Source organism: Sapajus apella, unplaced genomic scaffold, assembly GCF_009761245.1.
Source record: "Sapajus apella isolate SASKATOON/1434 unplaced genomic scaffold, GSC_monkey_1.0 scaffold31, whole genome shotgun sequence".
Lineage (NCBI taxonomy): Eukaryota > Metazoa > Chordata > Mammalia > Primates > Cebidae > Sapajus > Sapajus apella.
Window position 1 is genome coordinate 5,596,918 of NW_022436971.1, and position 21,697 is coordinate 5,618,614.

At 35.9% G+C, this 21,697-nt stretch overlaps 1 protein-coding gene across 25 annotated transcripts in view; it reads left to right on the forward strand.

The window, feature by feature from the left end:
* Positions 1 to 21,697, forward strand: part of PUM2 (pumilio RNA binding family member 2) — a 107,023-nt gene that overhangs the window by 56,400 nt on the left and 28,926 nt on the right. For 17 of the 25 annotated variants that reach the window (XM_032294025.1, XM_032294018.1, XM_032294021.1 and 14 more), the window contains 4 exons: positions 3,314 to 3,452; positions 11,892 to 12,035; positions 12,149 to 12,436; positions 16,624 to 16,860. In XM_032294025.1, coding sequence (XP_032149916.1) covers positions 3,314 to 3,452; positions 11,892 to 12,035; positions 12,149 to 12,436; positions 16,624 to 16,860 — 808 coding nt within the window. The remainder of the gene's footprint in view (positions 1 to 3,313; positions 3,453 to 11,891; positions 12,036 to 12,148; positions 12,437 to 16,623; positions 16,861 to 21,697) is intronic. The other 8 variants (XM_032294030.1, XM_032294034.1, XM_032294033.1 and 5 more) reach the window with 1 other exon arrangement.

A 21,697-nucleotide genomic window follows, 5' to 3' on the forward strand; every position in this document is an offset into this window, starting at 1 on the left:
TTTCTAAATTTCTTTTCATCACTTTTTATTAGTATGTTAATAATGTTCCTATTATTAACTTTAATTATAATTAATTATTTCTTCAAGTATTTAAATTACAATTTTAAATGTTAATGCATTTCTGATCAGTAAAAGATTACTAGATATTTTATATTTTTAACCAAGAAATGATAAAATATTTTCACTAACATTTAGCTTTAATTTCCGGAAAAAGAAAGATGTTTATTATGGGATTTATCTTTAAAATTTCAGCCCTTTTTAGGCTGGGCACGGTGGCTCACACCTGTAATCTCAGCACTTTGGGAGGCCGAGGCGGGCAGATCACAAGGTCAGGAGATCAAGACCATCCTGGCCAACATGCTGAAACGCTGTCTCTACTAAAATATAAAAAATTAGCTGGGTATGGTGGCACATGCCTGTAGTCCCAGCTACTCGGGAGGCTGAGGCAGGGAAAATCACTTGAACCCGGGAGGTGGAGGTTGCAGTGAGCCGAGATTGCACCACTGCACTCCAGTCTGGTGACAGAACAAGACTCTGTCTCAGGAAAAACAAAAAAAAAAAAAAAAAATTCATCCCTCTTCAAAAGAACTTGGTAAATCTTAAAACACTGTAATAAATATCAGAATTCTGGTTTTCACATTCCTTGTATTTATACCAAAGAAGCCGCTGAATTAAAAGTATGGTGTTACTAGGAAATTAAACTTTATTTTGAATTTCCTTTAATGTATTTTAATTCTTTACTTTTTTTTTTCTTTTTTTTGAGATAGTCTTACTCTGTGCCTAGGGTGGAGTGTAGTGGTGCCATCTCGCTTCACTGCAACCTCCGCCTCCTGGGTTCAAGCGAGCCTTATGCCTCGGTCTTTCCCAAGTAGCTGGGATTACAGTTATGTGTCATCATGCCCTGCTAATTTTTTCTATTTTTAGTAGAAATGGGGTTTTACTATGTTGGCCAGGCTGGTCTTGAAGTGTTGGGATGACAGGTATGAGCCACTGCACTCGGCTAATATAATTTAATTCTAAATAGATGCTCTGTTGAAGCTGTCTTTGACTCAATCCTTGAGTCACTTCATTGTTTAATAAATCATTTTTTAATCTGTATCTTTGGACAAACATATGTCACATTAGCTTAAAATATGCACACCTGTGTTTGATGCTTACTTATAGGGAGGGACTTAAAATGACTCCTTCTTGTCCTGAGTTGTTTAAAATTAATGATTAAGTTTATCATGCTTGTGTACGATTGCTACAACAGCTATGTATTCCAGAATAGTAAACCTTGACCAGACTTAAGTTTTCACTTTGTTTTGATAAAATCTTGTGTTCTTTTTAAAATATATGTTTAAAAGCAGCTTTTACCCACTTTTATTAAGGCTTCTAAATCCTGAAAACTTGGTTTGGTCTGCGTCAGTCTCATAAAAAATTCACAATTTATTTGCCTTATCTTTCCGTATTTCTGTTTTCAGCCTTAGAAAATTTTAATACAATCTAATTTTAGGCCAGGCACAGTGGCTCCTGCCTGTAATCCCAGCACTTTGGGAGGCTGAGGCATGTGAATCACTTGAGGTCAGGCATTCAAGACCAATCTGGCCAACATGGTGAAACCCCGTCTCTACTAAAAATACAAAAACTTAGCCAGGCATGGTGGCATGCACCTGTAGTCCCAGCTACTGGGGAGGCTGAGGTGGGAGAATCACTTAAACCCAGAAGGCAGAGGTTGCAGTGAGCCAAGATCATGCCATTGCACTTCCAGCCTGTGTGACAGAGTGAGGCTTTGTCTCTTAAAAAAAAGAGAGAGAGAGAAAAAAACATCTAATTTTAAAGTCTTTTATCTAAGATTTTGCCATTCCTCCCACTCCCAAACAAATCTTAAAAAAAAAAAAAAAAAAAAACTACTAACTGTCAGCAATGGGCCTGGCGGCTGAGCTTTGGGGCTCTACGCACCGACTTGGGGCCGGGGGCGGGGAAGTGGGGGATCAGGCGGCTGAGGCCAGGACTTTGGCCCCCTCCTGGGTGAGCCATGGGGCAGCAGCACGCGGAGCAGTAGTGGCGACACAAGCACCTGGAGTCCTTTTATGAAAAACCTCCTCCTGGGTTTATCAAGGAAGATGAAACTAAGCCAGAATACTGCGTACCAGATGTACCAGGCAATGAACATGCCAGAAAATTTCTGGCTTGAACATCAACTAAAGGACTTCAAATGCCACTGAGGAAAGAAATCAAAGTTATGCAGTTACTTTTCATTGGACTGCTTCATAATTTCTTGGTGATGGAACAGTCATTTCAAAAACAACAAGGTTAAAGGATGCTTGGGTTGGCATTGCAAATGGTACAGTCACCGAATCGGTGACAAAGAATGCCCTTTCTTTATTAGAGGCAACCAAAAGTTAGAACAGTTCAGAGTAGCACATGAAGATGCCATGGATGACATCATATGAGGCAATAAAAGACATGAAAAGGATGTAAAGATACAGCAGTTAAAACAGTTACTGAAGGATTCTACCTCAGATGAAGATGGGAGCAGCTCCGGTTCCTCTGAAGTAAAGAGAAACACAAGAGGAAGAAGAGCGAAAGAAAAGAAAAAGAAGAAAAAAACCGGAAGCACAAATCTTCCAAGTCAAATGAGAGTTTTGACTCAGAGTGACAAGGACTTGACTTGTTCAACATTCACTTCTCAAGAATTAAACATTGTGGCCAACGAACAGAGTAAGATGCAGTCAGAGAAAGTACCAGGATAGAGACGCACCACCTGCCTTCCAGTGAAGGTGCAGCCCCAGGAGAGGGCGTGTCTCCCTCCGGGTGCCTCTGGGCAGAGGCTGATTTTAAGCAGGAAAGATTCTTTGATGTTGTCCTCCATGCTGGTCACCTGAGTTTACGATTCCTTTAAAATATCTTCCACAAGGTGGCAGGACTGAGGTAATCGCTGAGGTGCGTCTTCCAGGCCCTGCCGCAGCTTGTGTCCTTCATAGTGCGGACTCAGTTCCCATGGACATCAGGCTGGAGTCTTCTCTGTTTTCAAGAATAATGAAAGCTCATTATCATTATTATTTTTTTAAACTACCTTGTTAAAGAGCACAAATATTAGAAATAGTTTTTAACCTCCATGTTGATTTATAGATTGTTCTAGTTAAGAGCTAGTGATTGTGTTTTTGATATTAATGTATTTTGTGATTTTTCATGCTAAATCTACATTTCTTTGCTGTAAATGTTTAAAGAATATCCAAAGGCTATTTGTAATAAATACACAGTTGTCCAAGATAAATTTACTCATCTGTTATTTTATATTGATTTTAAGAAAATTGTTTTACCTTTATAGGTTCTCCGTGCTGGAGCAGGTCAGCGTCCTCTTACTCCCAATCAGGGTCAGCAAGGGCAGCAAGCAGAATCACTTGCAGCAGCTGCAGCAGCAAATCCAACTTTGGCTTTTGGTCAGGGTCTTGCTACTGGCATGCCAGGTATACAATTAGTCATTTGTGGAAATTTGAATAGATTTAAAATGTCAAGTGCAGGTACTCACACTGAAGAGTGAAAAAAATCAAACTATTTAAAATCTTTACTACCTTGTAAAAAAATATTTAGAACTCAGATGCTAATAATTGAAATCAGTATTGATTGTGAGACTCAGTGACAGGAATGGCAAATAAGTATCAGAATTCTCAGCACAGCCATTTTTCATAACATCTTTCTATCTAAACCTAGCCCAGAATTTTTGATATATTGCTTCAAGAAGTAAAACCAGTTGTTGAGAGTTGATAGGCAAGACAGAACCTATTTGCCACTCCTGTCTTGTAAGAATAGTCATTTAGTTAATACCAGAAGAGTTTGCAGCTAATGTTTCTTACTTTGAACACTGTTTAATCTTGTTTAGCCCATTTCTAGTGTTTAAAACTATTATTGATAACTTAATAGCAAATGTCTATAATGTATCTATGAAAGCCTAATATAAAAAATTATAGTATAAAATTTCTACTCATTGCTACTGTACAACTTTTGGGAAAGGGCAACAAAGTACTTTTTTGTGGAATGATTAAAATCACTAATAATAATGGAGGAAGGAAGGTTTTTTCCTAAGGCAAAAAATGTAGCACTTGTTTTTAAACTTTAAAGCTATATTTTAATATCAGTAGATAAGGCATAACTTGCCATTCTCTTTACTTCTGAAGATTTAAGTATGCCTTTTTTCACTTTTGGTATATCAGTGGTTGTCCCTGTATGGGTTACTTATTAATGATATTTGAGTTCCAATTTCTATTTAATTGTAATGCAGTTTACTTTTCTATTCAGAAGGAAATATGTTCAGTGTATTGGAAGAAAATAATGACTTGCATGATTGAGAGTTTCTTTTTATATTAAGTACTTGTAAATACTTTGGCATGTTGTTTGAAGGATTTCTATTTCAATTACATTCATTCTGTTTTCTCTGGAATTCTCTAAAATCTGAATTTATCATCTTGTCTGGTTCACCGGATAAAGAGAAGATTTTCATCCTGCTGTCCTTGAAATACAAATGATAGTAGAATGGGTGGCATTCTCATTATTTTACTTTTTATACCCCAGCCATATATTTTTTATACCCCAGCCATATATTTTTGCTTCCTGGACTCTACTGTCATGGAGTCATTGTGGATTAAAGACCTTGGCAAAAGCAGATTTTTGAGAAATGGACTGTGAAGCTGAAGTTGTTTTAGGCACTTGGAGGTTGGGCCGAAAAGAAGTGAGCTGGGCGTTTTTGAGGACCACTAAGACTATTTTGGGTTCTTAGGTTTTAGCAATATGTAGAATGGGGAAAGGTGTTATGGAGTCTAACAGTTTTCCCCTGCTTAACTTCTTCTGTAGAACCTGGAATTAAGAGAGTGCTTCTGGCCTGCATGTATTTGCTGTGTCCTGTAACTGTCATTGATCCTCCTAGGCTCTTGATACTTGCTCTGTTAACTCATTTCTTATAAAATACCTTTGCTCTTTTATATTCAGCTCATAGTTTTATTTCTTCCTCTTTTCTTTTTTGAGATGGAGTCTTGCTCTGTCACCCAGGCTAGAGTGCAGTGGTGCGATCTTGGCTTACTGCAACCCCTGTCTCCTGAGTTCAAGCAGTTCTTGGGCCATAATGTGATCTGAGTTCACTGCAACCTCTGCCTCCTTGGTTCAAGCAATTCTTGTGCCTCAGCCTCCCTAGTAGCTGGGATTACAGGGGCGTGCCACCACGATGGCTAATTTTTATATTTTTTGTAGGGACAGGGCTTCACCATGTTGGCCAGGCTAGTCTCAAACTCCGGACCTCAAGCGATCCGCCTGTCTTGGCCTCCCAAAGTTCTGGGATTTGAGCCACTGCACAAATAAAATCAAAGTATTTTGCTCTTAATTTCGTCAACTTCAATCATAGAATTTAGTTTTATATTCATATTTCTTCTTTATCTTCTCTGAGAAAGCTCTTTTTCCTTTTCTCTTTTGCTGCTGTTCAATAGTGAATTCTGTTAATAATTATAGAAAAAAGCAACTTTTTTTGTATTTGTCTAAAAACAGTTGATTGTATCTTTTTAGTGATGATAAAAAATAGGTAATACATGTCTTAAAGTGTATTACTTAATCTTTTGAACTACAGCCTTTAGTTTTTTTAGAAATAGCAATGTAAAAACCACTCAAAAGAAGGACTTTACTAGAATTTATATTTATATGTTTCGGTGACTTTTGGGCTGTTCACATGATCTCCTCACGCTAAAATTTTCTTTGATGCTTTCTTTTTTTGTGTGTATTTTTAGTAGCAATGGAGTTTCACCATGTTGGCCAGGATGGTCTCGATCTCTTGACCTCATGATCCGCCCGCCTCGGCCTTCCAAAGTGCTGGGATTACAGGCGTGAGCCGCCGCGCCTGGCCAATGCCTTGTTTACTTCATTCTGCCTAGGCTGTGATGATAAAATAATTCTCCTTTTCTGTATCCAAATAGTTACATAATTATAAAGCTAATGTATATACTAAAAAGTTCTCAATTGAGAAAATTGATGTTTCTTCAGGTCTCATACTTTAACTCTTCTTTGTAGCTTTCTTCAGTGCTTTATCAGATCCCTAGTTATTATCCTGTACTTAACTCTTCTGCTTTATCTGTGTGCTGTTGTTTTTCCGTCTTGAATGTTCAGTCTTTCCCCTCTTCCCTTCACCCACTGTGCTGTTCTGCCTGTTCATCCTAAAAAGCTTTATCTCTACTGTGCTTCTCTCATGGGCTGCTTGTCAGAATTTATACTCTACCTCATACCTTTTTATAATTCTGCCTCTCTTTGTAGTATCTCTGCTATAACTTAGTGACAGTTACAAAGTATAATTTCCTCCGTATCTTTTTTTTTGCTCAGTCTGTTGACCATGTCCAACTCTTTGTAACTCCCTTCTGCTGAGTGGTATTTCACTCATAGCCTTTTCACCTCTCATTGCTTTTTTATTAGTCTCTGCTTGCTCTATGTATATCCTTAAATATGAAAGACAGTCTGGCTTAATGGTTACCTTCTTTAGAGTCAATTTACTGTATTTCCACCATATAGCTATTGTGTAACCATGGCCAATTTATTTTCCTCTTTCAGTTTTAGCTTCAGTATTGGAAAATGAAGATACTTTACATTTTATTTCTTAGGAGAGTATATTTGCCTTAATCCTTTCAAGTATCATCCCTGTGAGTTTACATCTGCATCTTGGATTTTTTTTTCTGAACACCTAATACATGTCTGTCCTTGTACCAAACATTTCCACTTACATGTTGCAGGTACTCCTCAAATTGAAAATTTCAGAAAATGAACTTATATTTCCAAATTTTCCTGTCTACTGTTTACCCTGTTTCACTTTACTGTTCTCTAGAACTAGAAACTCTTAGCTTCAACCTCAAAGTTATCTTTATCTGTTGGTTTTCTCCTGCACCTCTGCATCCAGTAACCTGCCAATTTTCTACCATTCTGTCTCATGGTCATTTTTATTTTTATAGAGATGGTGTCTATAGCCAGACTAATCTTGAACTCCTGGCTTCAAGCAATTCTCCTGCCTTGGCCTCCCAAAATGCTGGAATTATAGGCCTAGTAAATCTCTCAAATTCCTTAGAAGTCCTTTGCTTTAATACACTAGACTGTATACTGTTATCCAAACATACCATGTACTTCTGTACCTCTAGTCCTAGTTTATGTTCATTTTTTTTTTTTTACTTAAAATACCCCTTTATAAATTTTAAACAAAATTGTTATATATAATTTTTGCTTTTTAAAAATCCAGCTTTACAAACATTTTGTGATTAACTTTCCTTCTCGTCTTTTAATATGGTCCCTTTCGTGAAGCTTTTTTAGATCTTTCCCAGTACTCATTCATTGATAATTACTCCCTTGTCTGCCCTCTTTGGCACGTTACTCGAACCTTTCTTTACTACTTCTGTCTGCCTTGCATTTCATTGAGCTGTTTGTGGTTTATTTTCACCATTCTACAACACTTATTTTAATCTGGTTATAGATAGGAAATGTTTTAAAGTTAGAGTTTTGTTTCTCTGAAGGGAAGTTGTTAGATCTGTCATATGTTAAAGTAAATGACATTTTAGAATTAAGAAGGGGGGTTGTTTCCTCCTCTGCTGGATTGCACAGTTCTTGAGTATGCGAACAATGTTTTTTGTGTGCATGTGTTTTTGTTTTTTTTGTTTTTTTTTTTTTTTTCAATTCCCCATGTCTTGTCTTTTCATATTATTCTTTCCTACCTCTTTTTTTTTTTTTCCTTTTCCCACTCTTCTTACATTCCCCTAACCAATCACAGACTTTCTCAGTAACAAAAAGATAATTCAGATGAGATCAGGCCCAGACAGAGTTGTATGGCCATAGACAAAAAGATAATTCAGTGGAAATTAGCAACTTTTGAACGGAATTATAGTGAAAATGCTACATAAAATTGTGGATTAGAACAAAAACAGAACATAGAGAATATGTAGGTTTTAATGATTATATTAGAAAATTAGAAAGACTGGAAATGTATGAGCTAAGCATTTATCCAGAAACTCTAAAAAGAAGAGAATAAAACCAAAGAATGTAGAAGGAAGCAAATAATAAAAATAGGAGAGCTGCTATGAGTAAAATAGAGAATAAACAGAATGATTAATTATCCCAAGAATTACTTTGAAAAGACAATGGAGTTGACAACCTCAGAGACTCATCAAAAAAGAGAAGGCATAAATAACCAATAACAGGAAAATTAAGCTGTCATTAGCTATTAGGAACAATCTCACGTTAGTAAATTAAAATATGTAGACTGGATAAATCATGATGTCTTATCTTTATCATAAATAGATACTCTGTTCTTAACAATTTTTATGCCAAAAAATAGGGGGAATCCTTGACTCCTTTTTTCCTCCCATCCCACATCTAATCTTAGCAAATCTTGAGGGCTCTCCAAGTTCAGCTACCTTTCTACCGCCACTTCTCTTTTGATTTGGTCCTCATTACTTCTCCCCTGGATTAGCATTCCATCGGGGTTCTCACATATCTTCTTGTCTCTCTTTTCTCCCCTATGGAGTCCACTTTCTACACAGTAACTTGAGTGTAAGAAAAGTCAAGGTAACTCACTCCTTTCCTCAAAACTCTAATGGTTTCCTGCCTGAAGTCAGAGTAAAGGTTCAAGTTATTAGACCATGTGCAGTGAATCACAGTTGTAATCCCAGCACTTTGGAAGGCTGAGGTTGGCGGATCATACAGTCAGGAGTTCAAGACCAGCCTGGCCAACATGGTGAAACCCTGTCTGTATTTAAAAAAAAAAAAAAAAAATACAAAAATTAGCCAGGTGTGGTGGCATGTACCTGTAATCTCAGCTACTAGGGAAGCTGAGGCAGGAGAATAGTTTGAACCTATGAGATGGAGGTTGCAATGAGCCAAGAATGTGCCACTGCACTCCAGCCTGGGCAACAGGGCAAGACTCCATCTCAAAACAAATTTTAAAAAGCTCAAGTTATTCTAGTGACCTGTAAGGATCTGGCCCCTTGTTGCCTGTCTTACTCTTCACTCCATCTCTCTTTCAGTCGTATGGGCTTACTTTCTATTTTCTCTACTGGAGATATCTTCCTACAGATACCTGCTTGACTAATTCTCTGTTTCTTTAGATTTTTCCTCATATGTCACCTTGTTATAGAGATTCTTCATAACCCTCAGCTTCAAATTATTAACACTCTTGTCATTGCCCAATATCTTCTGTCCACTTTCCCTGTCTGATATTTCTCTCCTTTTAATATATAAAACTGTCTAACATATCTTTTTACTTGTTTTTTATTTATCTCACTTGGAACAGAAAATAATCTCCTCAAGAATAAAGATATTATTCCCTCCTTTATCCCGGTACTTAGAATAGTGCCTGGCATGTGGTAGCCACTTGATAAATATTTGTCAAATGGATGAATTCATGAAAAATTAAGCTAAATACAGAATGAGAGTGGGAAAGAATATCATCCTGTGACAAAAGAACAGAATACACCTGTACTGAGGGGAAGTTTGGTACCTCTGTGCTGAGGGGAAGCGTGGTACCTCTGAGGAGTTTGAACCCTCATTTTTCCCAAAACATAAAAGCTACAAGAATACCAGGTAAAACTACAAAGACAGCCAGGAACCAACCAGATCATGTTGTGGGCTATATTCAGAGTTTTGCTTTTCCTTTCAAACCCTTTGGAAGGTTTGGAGTGAGAGTGTGGATTGATACCTTTGAATATCAAGCTCAGACCACAGTCTTTGTGGAGAGTGTGTTACAGACATGGGACAGAAGAGCAAGGGCAGACCATATAATATGATTGGACAGGAAGTAGCCATCAAGAGAATGGATGGATTTGAGAAAGATTTAGAAGGTAAAGAACAGGTATTCAGAGATGAGCTGACTATGGGATGTTTCCTATCTGGGAATTTATATATGCTTTTTAGTTAAGTAGCAGTTAAGTGCTGTTTGATTGATCAGGAGATGTCCAAATGGATTTACTTTTATTTTTAATTCAAATTCACATGTTAAGTAAGTGAGAATGTTTTTGAACAAGAATATTTTCTGTGTATCTTGGATTTAGGACTACACCACATATGCCAGTTAAGACTATTGACTGGTAGGTATGTCTTGACATTTACTAGTAATGTAGATGTTTTATTAGAAATGTACTAAGGCTTATTCTTGGTCAGAATCCTTGTATTTACTAAAAACAGCCTTTGCATGTGAAAGTGTCAATCTTATACTTGAATTGTTTATCTGAGCACTGTTTATTATATTTGAACTGAAGTTAGCCTACTGTGTTTAAAGGCAATAAAATATTCATGCTGCATTATCACTCATTTTACTGTAACTCTCACATCTGCATAGAATTAACAAAATAAGACTTAAAAATTGATGTTGGGATGTATTTCAATATAGTCTGTGTTTTTAAAAACTTCTTTAGGGCCAGCCACAGTTGGGAGGCTGAGGCCGGGGAGCATCACTAGCCCAGGAGTAAAAGACTAGGCTAGGCAGCATAGTGAGGCCCTATTTCTATGGAAAATAAAAAGAAATTAGCCAGGCCACATGGCACGTACCTGTAGTCCCAGCCATTTAGGATGCTGAGGGAGGAGGATCATGTAAGCCCAGGAGTTCAAGGCAGCAGTGAGCTATGATTATGCCACTGTGCTCCAGCCTGGACAACAGAGCAAGACACCACTCTTTAAGGGAAAAAAATCATTGCCAAAACATTTTTTGCTGATAGTTGTAAGGTTATTGAGCCTCAGTTTTTGTCGCTTTATAAGGCAGCCTTTCTCAACCGAGTTCCAGAAAAGAGTAAAGCCTGATTCTTATTGCTCTGAAGTATCCACAGTGTATATAGTTAACTTTTCTCCTGTGATTCCAGAGTGGTTCTTGTTATATACCATCCTTCAGAGAATTAACAAAATACTCACTTAAATCATTTTCTGTGTTTTTGGTTCAACATTTTGAATCTCCGCTGAGAAAGGCTGTTAAGAAGTTAACTTTATTCTCCACTAGGTGGGAAGAATGCAGATTTACCTGCTTTGTGCTTAAGGCTGCAGTAAAACGAAAGCCTGTGTGATTTTTAATTAAACTCTAGCTTGATAATCTTCACAAATAGAATATTTGGTTTAAGTTTTTACAAATGAAAATCTAAGGAAATGGTGGCAATGAAGCACTTGGCTTTCAACTTTAATGAAGTTGCATAGTAAACATTTCTTACAGTGTTCTACCTCGGTACTCCCAGTTTGTTTGTTTGTTTGTTTTAATTATTTATTTTGAGACGGAGTTTCACTCTTGTTGCCCAGGCTGGAGTGCAATGGCACCATCTCAGCTCACTGCAACCTCCGCTTCCCGGGTTCAGGCGATTCTCCTGCCTCAGCCTCCCTAGAGCTGGAATTACAGGCATGTGCCACCATACCCAGACAGTTTTTGTGTTTTTAATAGAAACGAGTGTTCACCACGTTGGCCAGGCTGGTCTTGAACTCCCAACCTCAGATGATCCACCCATCTGATCACCAGTCCCAAAGTGCTGGGATTATAGGCTGGAGCCACAACGCCTGGCCTAACTCCCAGTTTTTTTTAATCCATCCTCTTCGAAGAACTAACTAAATGGTGGTTTTTTTTTTTCTCTACTATCAGCCCTTCGTTCATAGACTGTAGTTTCTATATAAAGGAAAATAACTCTTCATTTTGTGGCCCCTAAGTAAAATTTAGAGAAAAAATGTTTATTGACATTCTATTGCTTTTTTATACATTTAGTAAGACCTCATCAAATGTGTTGCTTTGCATATATTAACTAAGGATTTTATAGTAATAGTATAAATAGCTGTGTTTTCTAGTTGACAAAAATACAAATGCAGGGAAAAATAAATATGCATATTTTTATAATAGTGCTTCATTAGTAAACATTTATTTTAATGTTATTTAGGCTATCAAGTACTAGCTCCAACTGCCTATTATGATCAGACTGGTGCCTTAGTGGTTGGCCCTGGAGCAAGGACTGGCCTTGGAGCTCCAGTTCGATTAATGGCTCCAACACCTGTTTTAATTAGTTCAGCGGCAGCACAAGCTGGTAAGTATAACTGACATTTTTAGGATAAATTTTTCTAGTGTTAAGATATGATTTTTAAAATACAGAATAATTTTCTGGGCAGTTTAAAGAAGTATCTGAAATTTATTTTACAGCAGCAGCAGCAGCAGCTGGAGGAACTGCAAGTAGCCTTACAGGCAGCACAAATGGTCTGTTTCGGCCAATTGGCACTCAGCCACCACAGCAGCAGCAGCAACAGCAGCCAAGCACTAATCTGCAATCTAATTCATTTTATGGAAGTAGTTCTTTGACTAATAGCTCCCAGAGTAGTTCTTTATTTTCTCATGGACCTGGTCAGCCTGGAAGTACATCTCTTGGCTTTGGAAGTGGTAACTCTTTGGGTGCTGCTATAGGCTCAGCCCTCAGTGGATTTGGGTCATCAGGTAAGTTTGTTTTTACGATGTGTGTACTCTGCTAAGTGGAAGGAGGTATATGAGTGTGTTTAACTTTAAAATAAGCAATAATAGCATGTAGTTTAGGAAGGACAGGAATAAAATACCAGACTACTGGTTTAATTTTGTAGGAAAAAAAAAGATCCTGCAAATCTTCTCAACACTTATCAATTTTTGACTCACTACGGGCAGCCCGTTCTTTACTCATATATAATCCATTTCCTTTTTCCCCTGGCTCTAGGAACTGATTACCATAATTTTTGTTTTAGTAAGGTTTATTTGGGTCAATATATTATTTACTAATTATTAGCTTGTCTTCATTCACTACATAATGTTTGTGGAGGTGAATATTTTGCCATCTTAAATTTTTGGTATTTTAAAGCAGTTATCTTTGTGTGCTTATTAGATGGTTTATTCTTATTAAATTCTGGTAGTTTATTAGCTTTTAATTTGGCATAATATAAAAAATACATATGTATGTGTATAAATAATGAAAGGTTCTAAATAGAATCCCCTAAGAAACTACCAGTATGGTTATCTTTTTTTGGATTAAATAAGTTAGACTTTATCACTAGAAATTTACTGAAAAAGGTGTCTATTCATGTGTCTTAGCTTTATGTAATAACACTTAAGAAATCAAAATTTTAAATAACTTCGCAAAATAGATAATTGACCCACTCAAACTGGTTCCTAGATCTTGTGATAGAGGAACCAGGTGAAATCGGAAGACGCCCACATTGACTTCTTGTTGATAACACGTGGTATGTTCTGTGAGGTTTCCACAGTACTCGGGAAACGGATAAAACAGCTGACCCAGTTCTAGTGGTTTAATTGGCAGCCTTTTCTTCATGAGGATAGGGCCATTTGGACCCCAAGAGATTTTGTTTCTGTAACATAACTTGCTACAATCCTTAATATCTGTTTCTCATCTCTTTTTCTACCACATCAAGTTATATTATTTTCTGGTGTGGAAAATGGCAGAACTAACACATGCCAGGCATTATTAACAATGCTTGCCAGTTTTCTAAGGGAGTGTCTTCTGAACTTTTATCATTTATATATACAGGAAGGATGGTCTAGAACAGCCATAAACTTTTAGATGCAGAATCTTTTTTCATTTATTATAATGAAATACAATAAGCAAATGTCATACTTGACTGACTTAAAATTATGTAAAGACTGAGCATAAGAGCTTCTGTGGGAAAATCAGTGAACATTGGGATTGTTAAATCTTTTTTGTACTTGAGTTTTTTTCATTGCTTTTGGAGTTTTGTATCTCTGTCCACCTCATGCATTCCCATAGAGCTCATTCCTTGTTTCTAACACAATTGGAACGTTTACTCCAAAGAATCCTAAATATTCTGAGAAAAACTGAAAGAACAAGTAACATAAAAAAACAAACTTGTGGAAATAGTTTCTAAACTATAAATGATAGGCCCTAACTAATCCAGAAAAAAGAGAGCACTGATTAAACTCCGTGTTTCCCTTCTCACATAGTATGTCACTGATGGTCTGATACAGATTTCTAAACTCCTACTCAATTCTTTCAGATTTTCATTTGTTTCTTAGTTAAGACTATTTTTCCCCCCTTAAGGAATTGATTGACATACGTATTTATTCCCTACAGATGCCCTGTTTGCCCAAAACTAACCTTCACACCTTCGTTATTTACAAGCGTGGCTTATAATTCTGACTCCAGTCTGTACAAGCTTCATTTTACCTTGCTTTAGAGAGCATTAGTGATGGCCACCCCTGAATGCCAGTGAAGAGTCCATCATCTCCCTCCTCTTTGGCATTTTGTGGGAATTTATTCAAGTGCTACGCATATGGACTCTTTCACATTTGCTCATGACCTTTTCATGTTATGACAATTACACACTTACATGAGATCTAAAACGTAATATGGTTGTGTGCCTGTATACACATATACAAGTAACATACACTGTCATTCTCTTACCTCTATGATGAAATTATTAATGTTTAACAGTGTTAAATACCCCATTTTATGATATAGTTGGCCAGGAAGCCTAACCATTGTGACATATAATTAAATCATCTTTTCTATGGCCTGTTATTTTTTTAAAGTGCTGTTACAATTGAAAGTTTGTAATTTAGCCCTTTTTACACAGTCAGTGAATGATTAGCAGTCTGTCTAGCCTCTTAGATATTTTAAGTACACTTTGGTTCATATCTCATAGTCATATTGTTGGAGATAATTTAGGCATTTAGTAAAACTTAAAGAGCCAGCTTCTTTATGTTTAAGGTTATTTCTGAATTATTTTTAAACGTTTGGCTTGGCTTTTCCTCTTTGGAGGAAAATAATATTGCATGTGTCAAAACTGGTTTCTTGGATTATTTGTCAAGGGAATAATAATGCCGCTGCTCTCATTAGAGAGCTGTTGTCTTTTTCATTGTCAAATTGTTTTCTGAAATAAATAGGAATTTAAAATGTAGCCATATTTTAGAAAAATCACTTTGACAGTGTCCTTTTAAATTAGCACAGTTAATATAGCATACATTGCCAGTTTTGCCAAAACCAACTCAAAAACAGCTGTTTATTACATGTGTTTATAATTTATTTTTGCTATAAAAATACATACAGACACCTAGTATTTTCTTACTGTGATATCTTAAAATGTAAAATTTCCAACAAAACATGGTCAGTCTCAGAAACTGCACTGGCTGATATAAAAGGTTGAATAGCATTATAATCTTTTGCCTAATGTGGTAGCATAAGCCTGGTTTTTTTACCCCTTTATGGAATTTTGAATTTGGCAAAACCAACGTAATTAAGTTTTCTGTCTGTATTATGCTCTTACCTTGATGTACTCTCATTAATTTTTTTCTTTATACTCTCTATGACCTACTTAATGTATGACTTGTGATTAAATAAGATTTAATAGAAACTTACAAATTCCTTGAAAAGCTTTGCCATATTGGTCCGAATATAGAGCTTGTCATTTAAAAATTTATTTGGCAGGTTCAGAAATGTAGTTTGGAAAAAAAAAAAAAAACACTCCAAAGCCCAACCAAAAAAAAAAAGAAAAAAAGAAATGTAGTTTGAAATTCTCTTAGATGTAAAAGTTATTCTGTTAAAGAGGCTAGTGCCTTAGAAATAGGGAGGAAACATACTTGAATATATGGGCTTTAAATGAGACTTGAGAACTAGAGTTTTGGACAGCCCTTATAGATGCATGCTATGGAATTTGATTATCCAGACAGATGCTGATTAACAGCCAGATCTTGATTAGCTCTTCTGAGCATGTATAGCTCACCAAGACCTACATGGCCTTTATTTGCTGCTCTATAAAAGGAAGAAGGATTAGAAGGATAATAGTTAAATTTGGCATTAAGTAAAAATTTGGTATGCAGTATATTAAGGGATATGAGGTAAGAGAAATTGTGTATTATCTAATGACAAAAACCTGATCAGCCTTGAGTAAGGGGCTCAGGAGGCATTATTGGCATCTTTGGAATGGAAGTCTTGTGGGATAAGTGAAAGCATGTCTTTGATTTTATAACAGTTGAAAGCTATTAATTTTCTAAAAGAAAGTTTAGTTATTTGTAATGCACTTGGAGAACAAGGGAGAATGTGTAGTGTGAAAAATACTGTGGAGTTAGCTGCTATCTGTATTTCACAACTGATTAATATTCGGGCCAATATGAACTTAAAGGGCTATGTTTTGAACACAGCTAGAGGACAAATTAAATGTGAATGGTGAAGGAAATGTACTAATATTTCATTTATTTGTATAATATTTTCTTGGCATTGAGTTAAAGTCTAAGAAGCAGGTTCCAGAGACTAGGATACTACTAGAATTTAAACTTAATGAAATTTAATCTCTAGCATGTCCTAATGCAGACAACTTGCAATTCCAGGGTTTATAAATCATACCAGGGTATTAAAGCACAGTACTCATATGTGTCAGTGGTAAATATGTGTGAAATAATGAAACATATGACTGCTCTGTTAAGTATTTGGTTCTTTATTGGGGTGCATTTATACCCTTTTATGATTAATAAGTTAGTATATATAGTTATCACAGTAATTATCTTCTCCAAAATGTTTCTAAAAATAATTATTGTGATCACTTCTGTTATTGCCCAGCGAGAGTTGGGGATAGGTTTTATTCAGTTAACACTGTATGTAATTAGGGTTTTTTTTATTTCTTCTTCAGTTGGCAGTTCTGCAAGTAGTAGTGCCACAAGGAGAGAGTCTCTATCTACTAGCTCTGACTTGTACAAAAGATCTAGTAGCAGCCTAGCACCCATAGGGCAACCATTTTACAATAGTCTGGGATTTTCCTCCTCTCCAAGTCCAATAGGCATGCCTCTGCCAAGCCAAACTCCAGGACATTCACTTACGCCACCGCCATCACTTTCATCACATGGATCCTCATCCAGTTTGCATTTAGGTAAAAAAAAAAACAAAACCCTTTTTATTTGTATGTATACATGTATGTGTGTTTGTGTGTGTGTTTATAATATATGTAAAATATTTAATGTTGGATAAAACATGCCAAATTGCTTTTGCTTTTAGATATTAGCCTTTTGAAAAAGTTCTACTTTCCTGAAAATTCAAAGTGAGGGTCTAATGTACAATAAGGTAAAGACCCCGTATTGTTTCTTATGTTTCTTTTATGAAATATAATGGTGTGTTTTTTTCTTGTCTGTGCTTTTGATTTGTGTGTTTTAGAGCATCTGAAAAGTCAACTATTTAAACATGATAGTGAAAGAGAAATTTCACTATCAAAAGATTTGCACACCATAAGAAAAGCATTAGTTACATAGCTACTGAACTAGGTTAGTACACTGGTTTTTGCTTTGGTCTTTTAATGCCTGGCCATTTTACCAGAGAGTTATTTCAGTGGATTTGAATTTAGCATATTTGTGACTTAAGGAAGCTTATGGGCTTGGGCCATATACTTCTCTTACTTTTGGATATGTTAAAGAAAAAAAATGTTTTGGGCTTGTTGCACCCCTGAAGTTGGAGCATTGAGAACTTTGTTTATATTTGTATATTAAAATTGTTCCTATTCCCAAATTATTAAATTGGTGGTTACCTTGTTTCACTCTCCAGGATGTATTTATCCATGTAGATAATACGTTTTGAAGGATTTTCGACATCAGAGGCTGTGTATGAATCCCTATCTTGTCAAAGAAATTATTTTTTTAAAACTTTATTTTGAATTTTTATAATTTTAGTTATTCAGCTGAGACTGAGGGATTCTATTGCCAACTTTTATGTGTTTGGAAAAAGTTAAATTAGCTTACGTTTTGAAAAGTAATGCTACTTTTAAGCAGATGTACTGAAAGTTAGTGGTTATGTTTGACTGCCCCCTCCAATTATGTGGGTATAGCTTTAAAAAAAAAAAAAAAAAAACTCATTAATACAATAAATGTCCATGTAACAAAGGTATCTGTTGCAATGTTCATTTTGATTTACGTTATTGCACAGTGGGCTAGATTTTTTTTAATGGTTCTTATCCTTCACCCCAAATTCTGGGCCTTTGCTCATTTTGGGGATACTGAACATATACAACCAATTAATTTGTTCAAATGGAGCCCTAAGATCCACTTCGTAGCATTAAATATGTAGATATACTAATCTTTAGCCTAATACCTTTCTCCATTTATCAATTTTTAGTCACAGGAGCTGCTCAGCTCCTGATTTCTGTTATTACTGCTCAGGCATTCCCCCCGCCTTCATAAGACATGCCTATGAGATGGACACAAAAATTTGGAACATAACAAACCTAAGATTAGATCTATCATAATAGTTTTCTGTTTTATTGTTAAGATTTTGTCATGTCCTGTCATCTTTTCATGGGTAAGTTTCAGATCAGATTCTTATTCAATTTTTACTGCTGTGTTGTGCCTTAGTGTCTGTATAAATGGCAGTAAATATGGTTCTACATAGCGTACTTAGAAATTGGATAGAAATGACTTTTTAGATGTCTCTATGATTAAACAGCAGTCTAGATATGCTTCTCTGCCTTTTTTTTAGATGGTAAGGAAACCAGCCTAATAATAGATGCTTAGGGAAGGAATTCTGGTCAATTGTGGGAAATAATCAACACTGGGCCAGCAGTTCTGTGTTACAGACTAACATAGCTTCAGCATGAAATCTGATGTTTTAATACACCTCTGATTGGAACTAGTAATTATCTGTGTTATTTTCTTTTTGCGACCCCCAGTTTCCCATAGCTTGACTGGCAACATTGTTAACAACAAATAGACTCATACCAGGTTGAAAGTAACTTAAGAAGGATTTCATAAATTTTCTCTTTGCATACTGTTCATGGAAACAGTTTACTCTGCACTTCCCTGTGACTGAATCATGATGCAAGGCTTTCATGCTGTCCGATCAAAAAATATGTGTATTTTAATTATGTATCCATGAAGTGGATTTCTTTATGAATCAAGTCTCAGGGCTGATGGTATAAAATACCTATGGAAATGGAATTTGCATATTTTTAAAGTAATTTTACAGAGCTCACATATCAAGAATATGAAATCATAAGATAGAGATAAGTTCTCTCAATTCTCATTAGAACTGGTTAGAATTAATTCCAGATTATTTTCCTGGGAGATTTTAAGATGTGAATGTTAAAACCATTACAGTTACCTGTAAGGCTTGAGATCTGCATTCCCAAAGTTGTTCTTTTGTTAAGTTAGCTATTTGAGATTCACAGAAAATGCCTAATAGCAAGATTCTGTGCTATTCTTTCAGAAGAAAAGTTTTCGTTTTTTAAGGTAGTAGGCATTTAACCTACTGACTAAGTAAATCACTTTTTGATTGAAGTGTAAGAATTTCAATGCATAGTTTTGGGGTGTTGATTTTTTTATAAAAACCTAAAATACTTGTTCAAATTTGCAACTCTGTTGCTTACTCAAATATATTAAAGTTAGATGCATGAAAAAATAATTTTATTTTTCCATTTTTTATTGTGTAATATCAGATTCTAAACAACTACAGTATATCATACATTTTTAAATGATTTCTTATTAACTCTAATCTCCCTAATTGACTTAAGTGTCTTTAACAACTGTTTCATTTGAATCACAGTCAAAATGAGGTTCATACATTGCATTTGTTTGATGTGTCTTTTAATGTGTAATTGTTTGTTCATCTTCTTTTCCCCTTTCCATTTAAAATTTGATGAAGAAACTTTGTTGATTTTCCCACACTTGATTTTACTGATCGCTTCCCCATAGTGGTATTTAAAATGTTCTTATGTCTCTTTTCTGCAAAGTGGAATTCGATCTAGAGGCTTCGTCAGATAGTTTATGGGTTGGTTGGTTTATTTTCACAACATGGGGTGCTGTTACTTTTTGTTACACCATATCAGAAGACACGTATCTGGTTGTCTTCATTTTGAGATGACCAACCTGATCCACCTAATGGTTTTAGCAGCCTTTGATGATTAATTTTTTTTCCCAGAGGTTGCAAAAATGGTAATGCGTTAATTGTGTCATTCTTTAATCATTTATCTGGAACTTTGAAGAAGAAGAATAACTATCCTTCATCAGTTGTGAGGTTACCCTGAAAGACAGTTCATGTAAGAATCAGAATAATGCATGATTATTTCCTTTACTTTCTAGAACAACGTTGGTGCCCTAGCAACTTTTTTTTTTTTTTTTTTTTGAGATGGAGGTTCACTCTTATTGCCCAGGCTGGAGTGCAATGGTGTGATCTCGGCTCACCACAATCTCCACCTCCTGGGTTCAAGCAATTCTCCTGCCTCAGCCTCCCGAGTAGCTAGGACTACGGGCGCGCACCACCATGCCCAGCTAATTTTTGTATTTTTAGTAGAGACAGGGTTTCACCATGTTGACCAGGATGGTCTTGATCTCTTGATCTCATGATCCACCTGCCTCGGCCTCCCAAAGTGCTGGGATTATAGGTGTGAGCCACCGTGCCCAGCCACCCCAGCAGCTTTTTAAGGTGACTCGTGGTTTAGTATTAAATATTGAGTTATTTTCTCACATTGTATTCATCTATAGGATGGGGCAGTATACCTGCAGTTTTTTTTTACGTCATTGTTTAGGATAGAAGTCAGCATCTTTTTTAAATAAAAATTGTGGGAAATAATTATCACTGGGCTGGCAGTTTTGCATTATAGACTGACAGCTTCAGCTCCTTGTGAAGAACATTAAGTATTTCTAATATTACCTTATTTTTCTACCTGGAGTTAGCTGGCTAGTTCCTTCCTTGTTTCCTTTCTTTTTCTTCTTCTAATAACACTTTTAAAATACAGTGTTGATATATATATTTTTTTACTCCAGTCTTTATGCTCATAGTAATCTGATTGACTTGGAACTACTAGGGATAAAGCAGTGTTTGTATTTTTGTTATTTAACTTAGGCTTTGACAGACTAGGGACTTCTTGCCCTGTACTTCCTCATTTTTGAACTTTTTTTTCTTTTCTTAAGCAAAAGGGTGCTAAAGTGTAATGTGAGCTTTGAACTCAGTAAAATTTATTGAAAGGGGACTATCAATTCTGAAGATTCATTAATGTCATGCATTCAGCAAGTAAATGACTGTGCTTTAGTTTGTTGTGGATTACAGCATTTCATAACCTGTCTTTTCTCCCATTTACAGAAAATTTTAATAACAGGCAAGATAATATAAACCTTCAGAATCATTCTGTTTAAATTGCTGGCTTTTGGCAGACTTAGTCGTGTGCTTCTCTTATAATAAAACATTTAAAAAGTAAAATTAATGTGGCCAAGTTGATAGTAAGGCCACTTACCATTTTTCTGAGTTTCACATGTAGTCATTAGTGGAAGCAAAAAACAATATAAATTATTTGAAATGTTTACTGAAAATACTGTTATCCTTTAGCAATTACAGTTCTTCGTAACTGAATAGCATTTGATAGTTTTTTTAAAAGCAACTTCATATTCATTATTTCATTTCATCGTAATTGTTGGCATAGACTGTCAGAGTGGTTTGTTCATTAAAGATGAAGAAATTAAAGATCAGTTGATACAGAGACTTTCCCAAACCAGTAAATAACAGAATTAAGGCTAGCATCCAATTCTGACTGGTAATACTATTCTTCCTTTTTCCGTTATGCTATTCTTTTTTTTTTTTTTTTTTTTTTTTTTGAGATGGAGTTTCGCTCTTGTTACCCAGGCTGGAGTGCAATGGCGCGATCTCGGCTCACCGCAACCTCCGTCTCCTGGGTTCAGGCAATTCTCCTGCCTCAGCCTTCTGAGTAGCTGGGATTACAGGCATGCGCCACC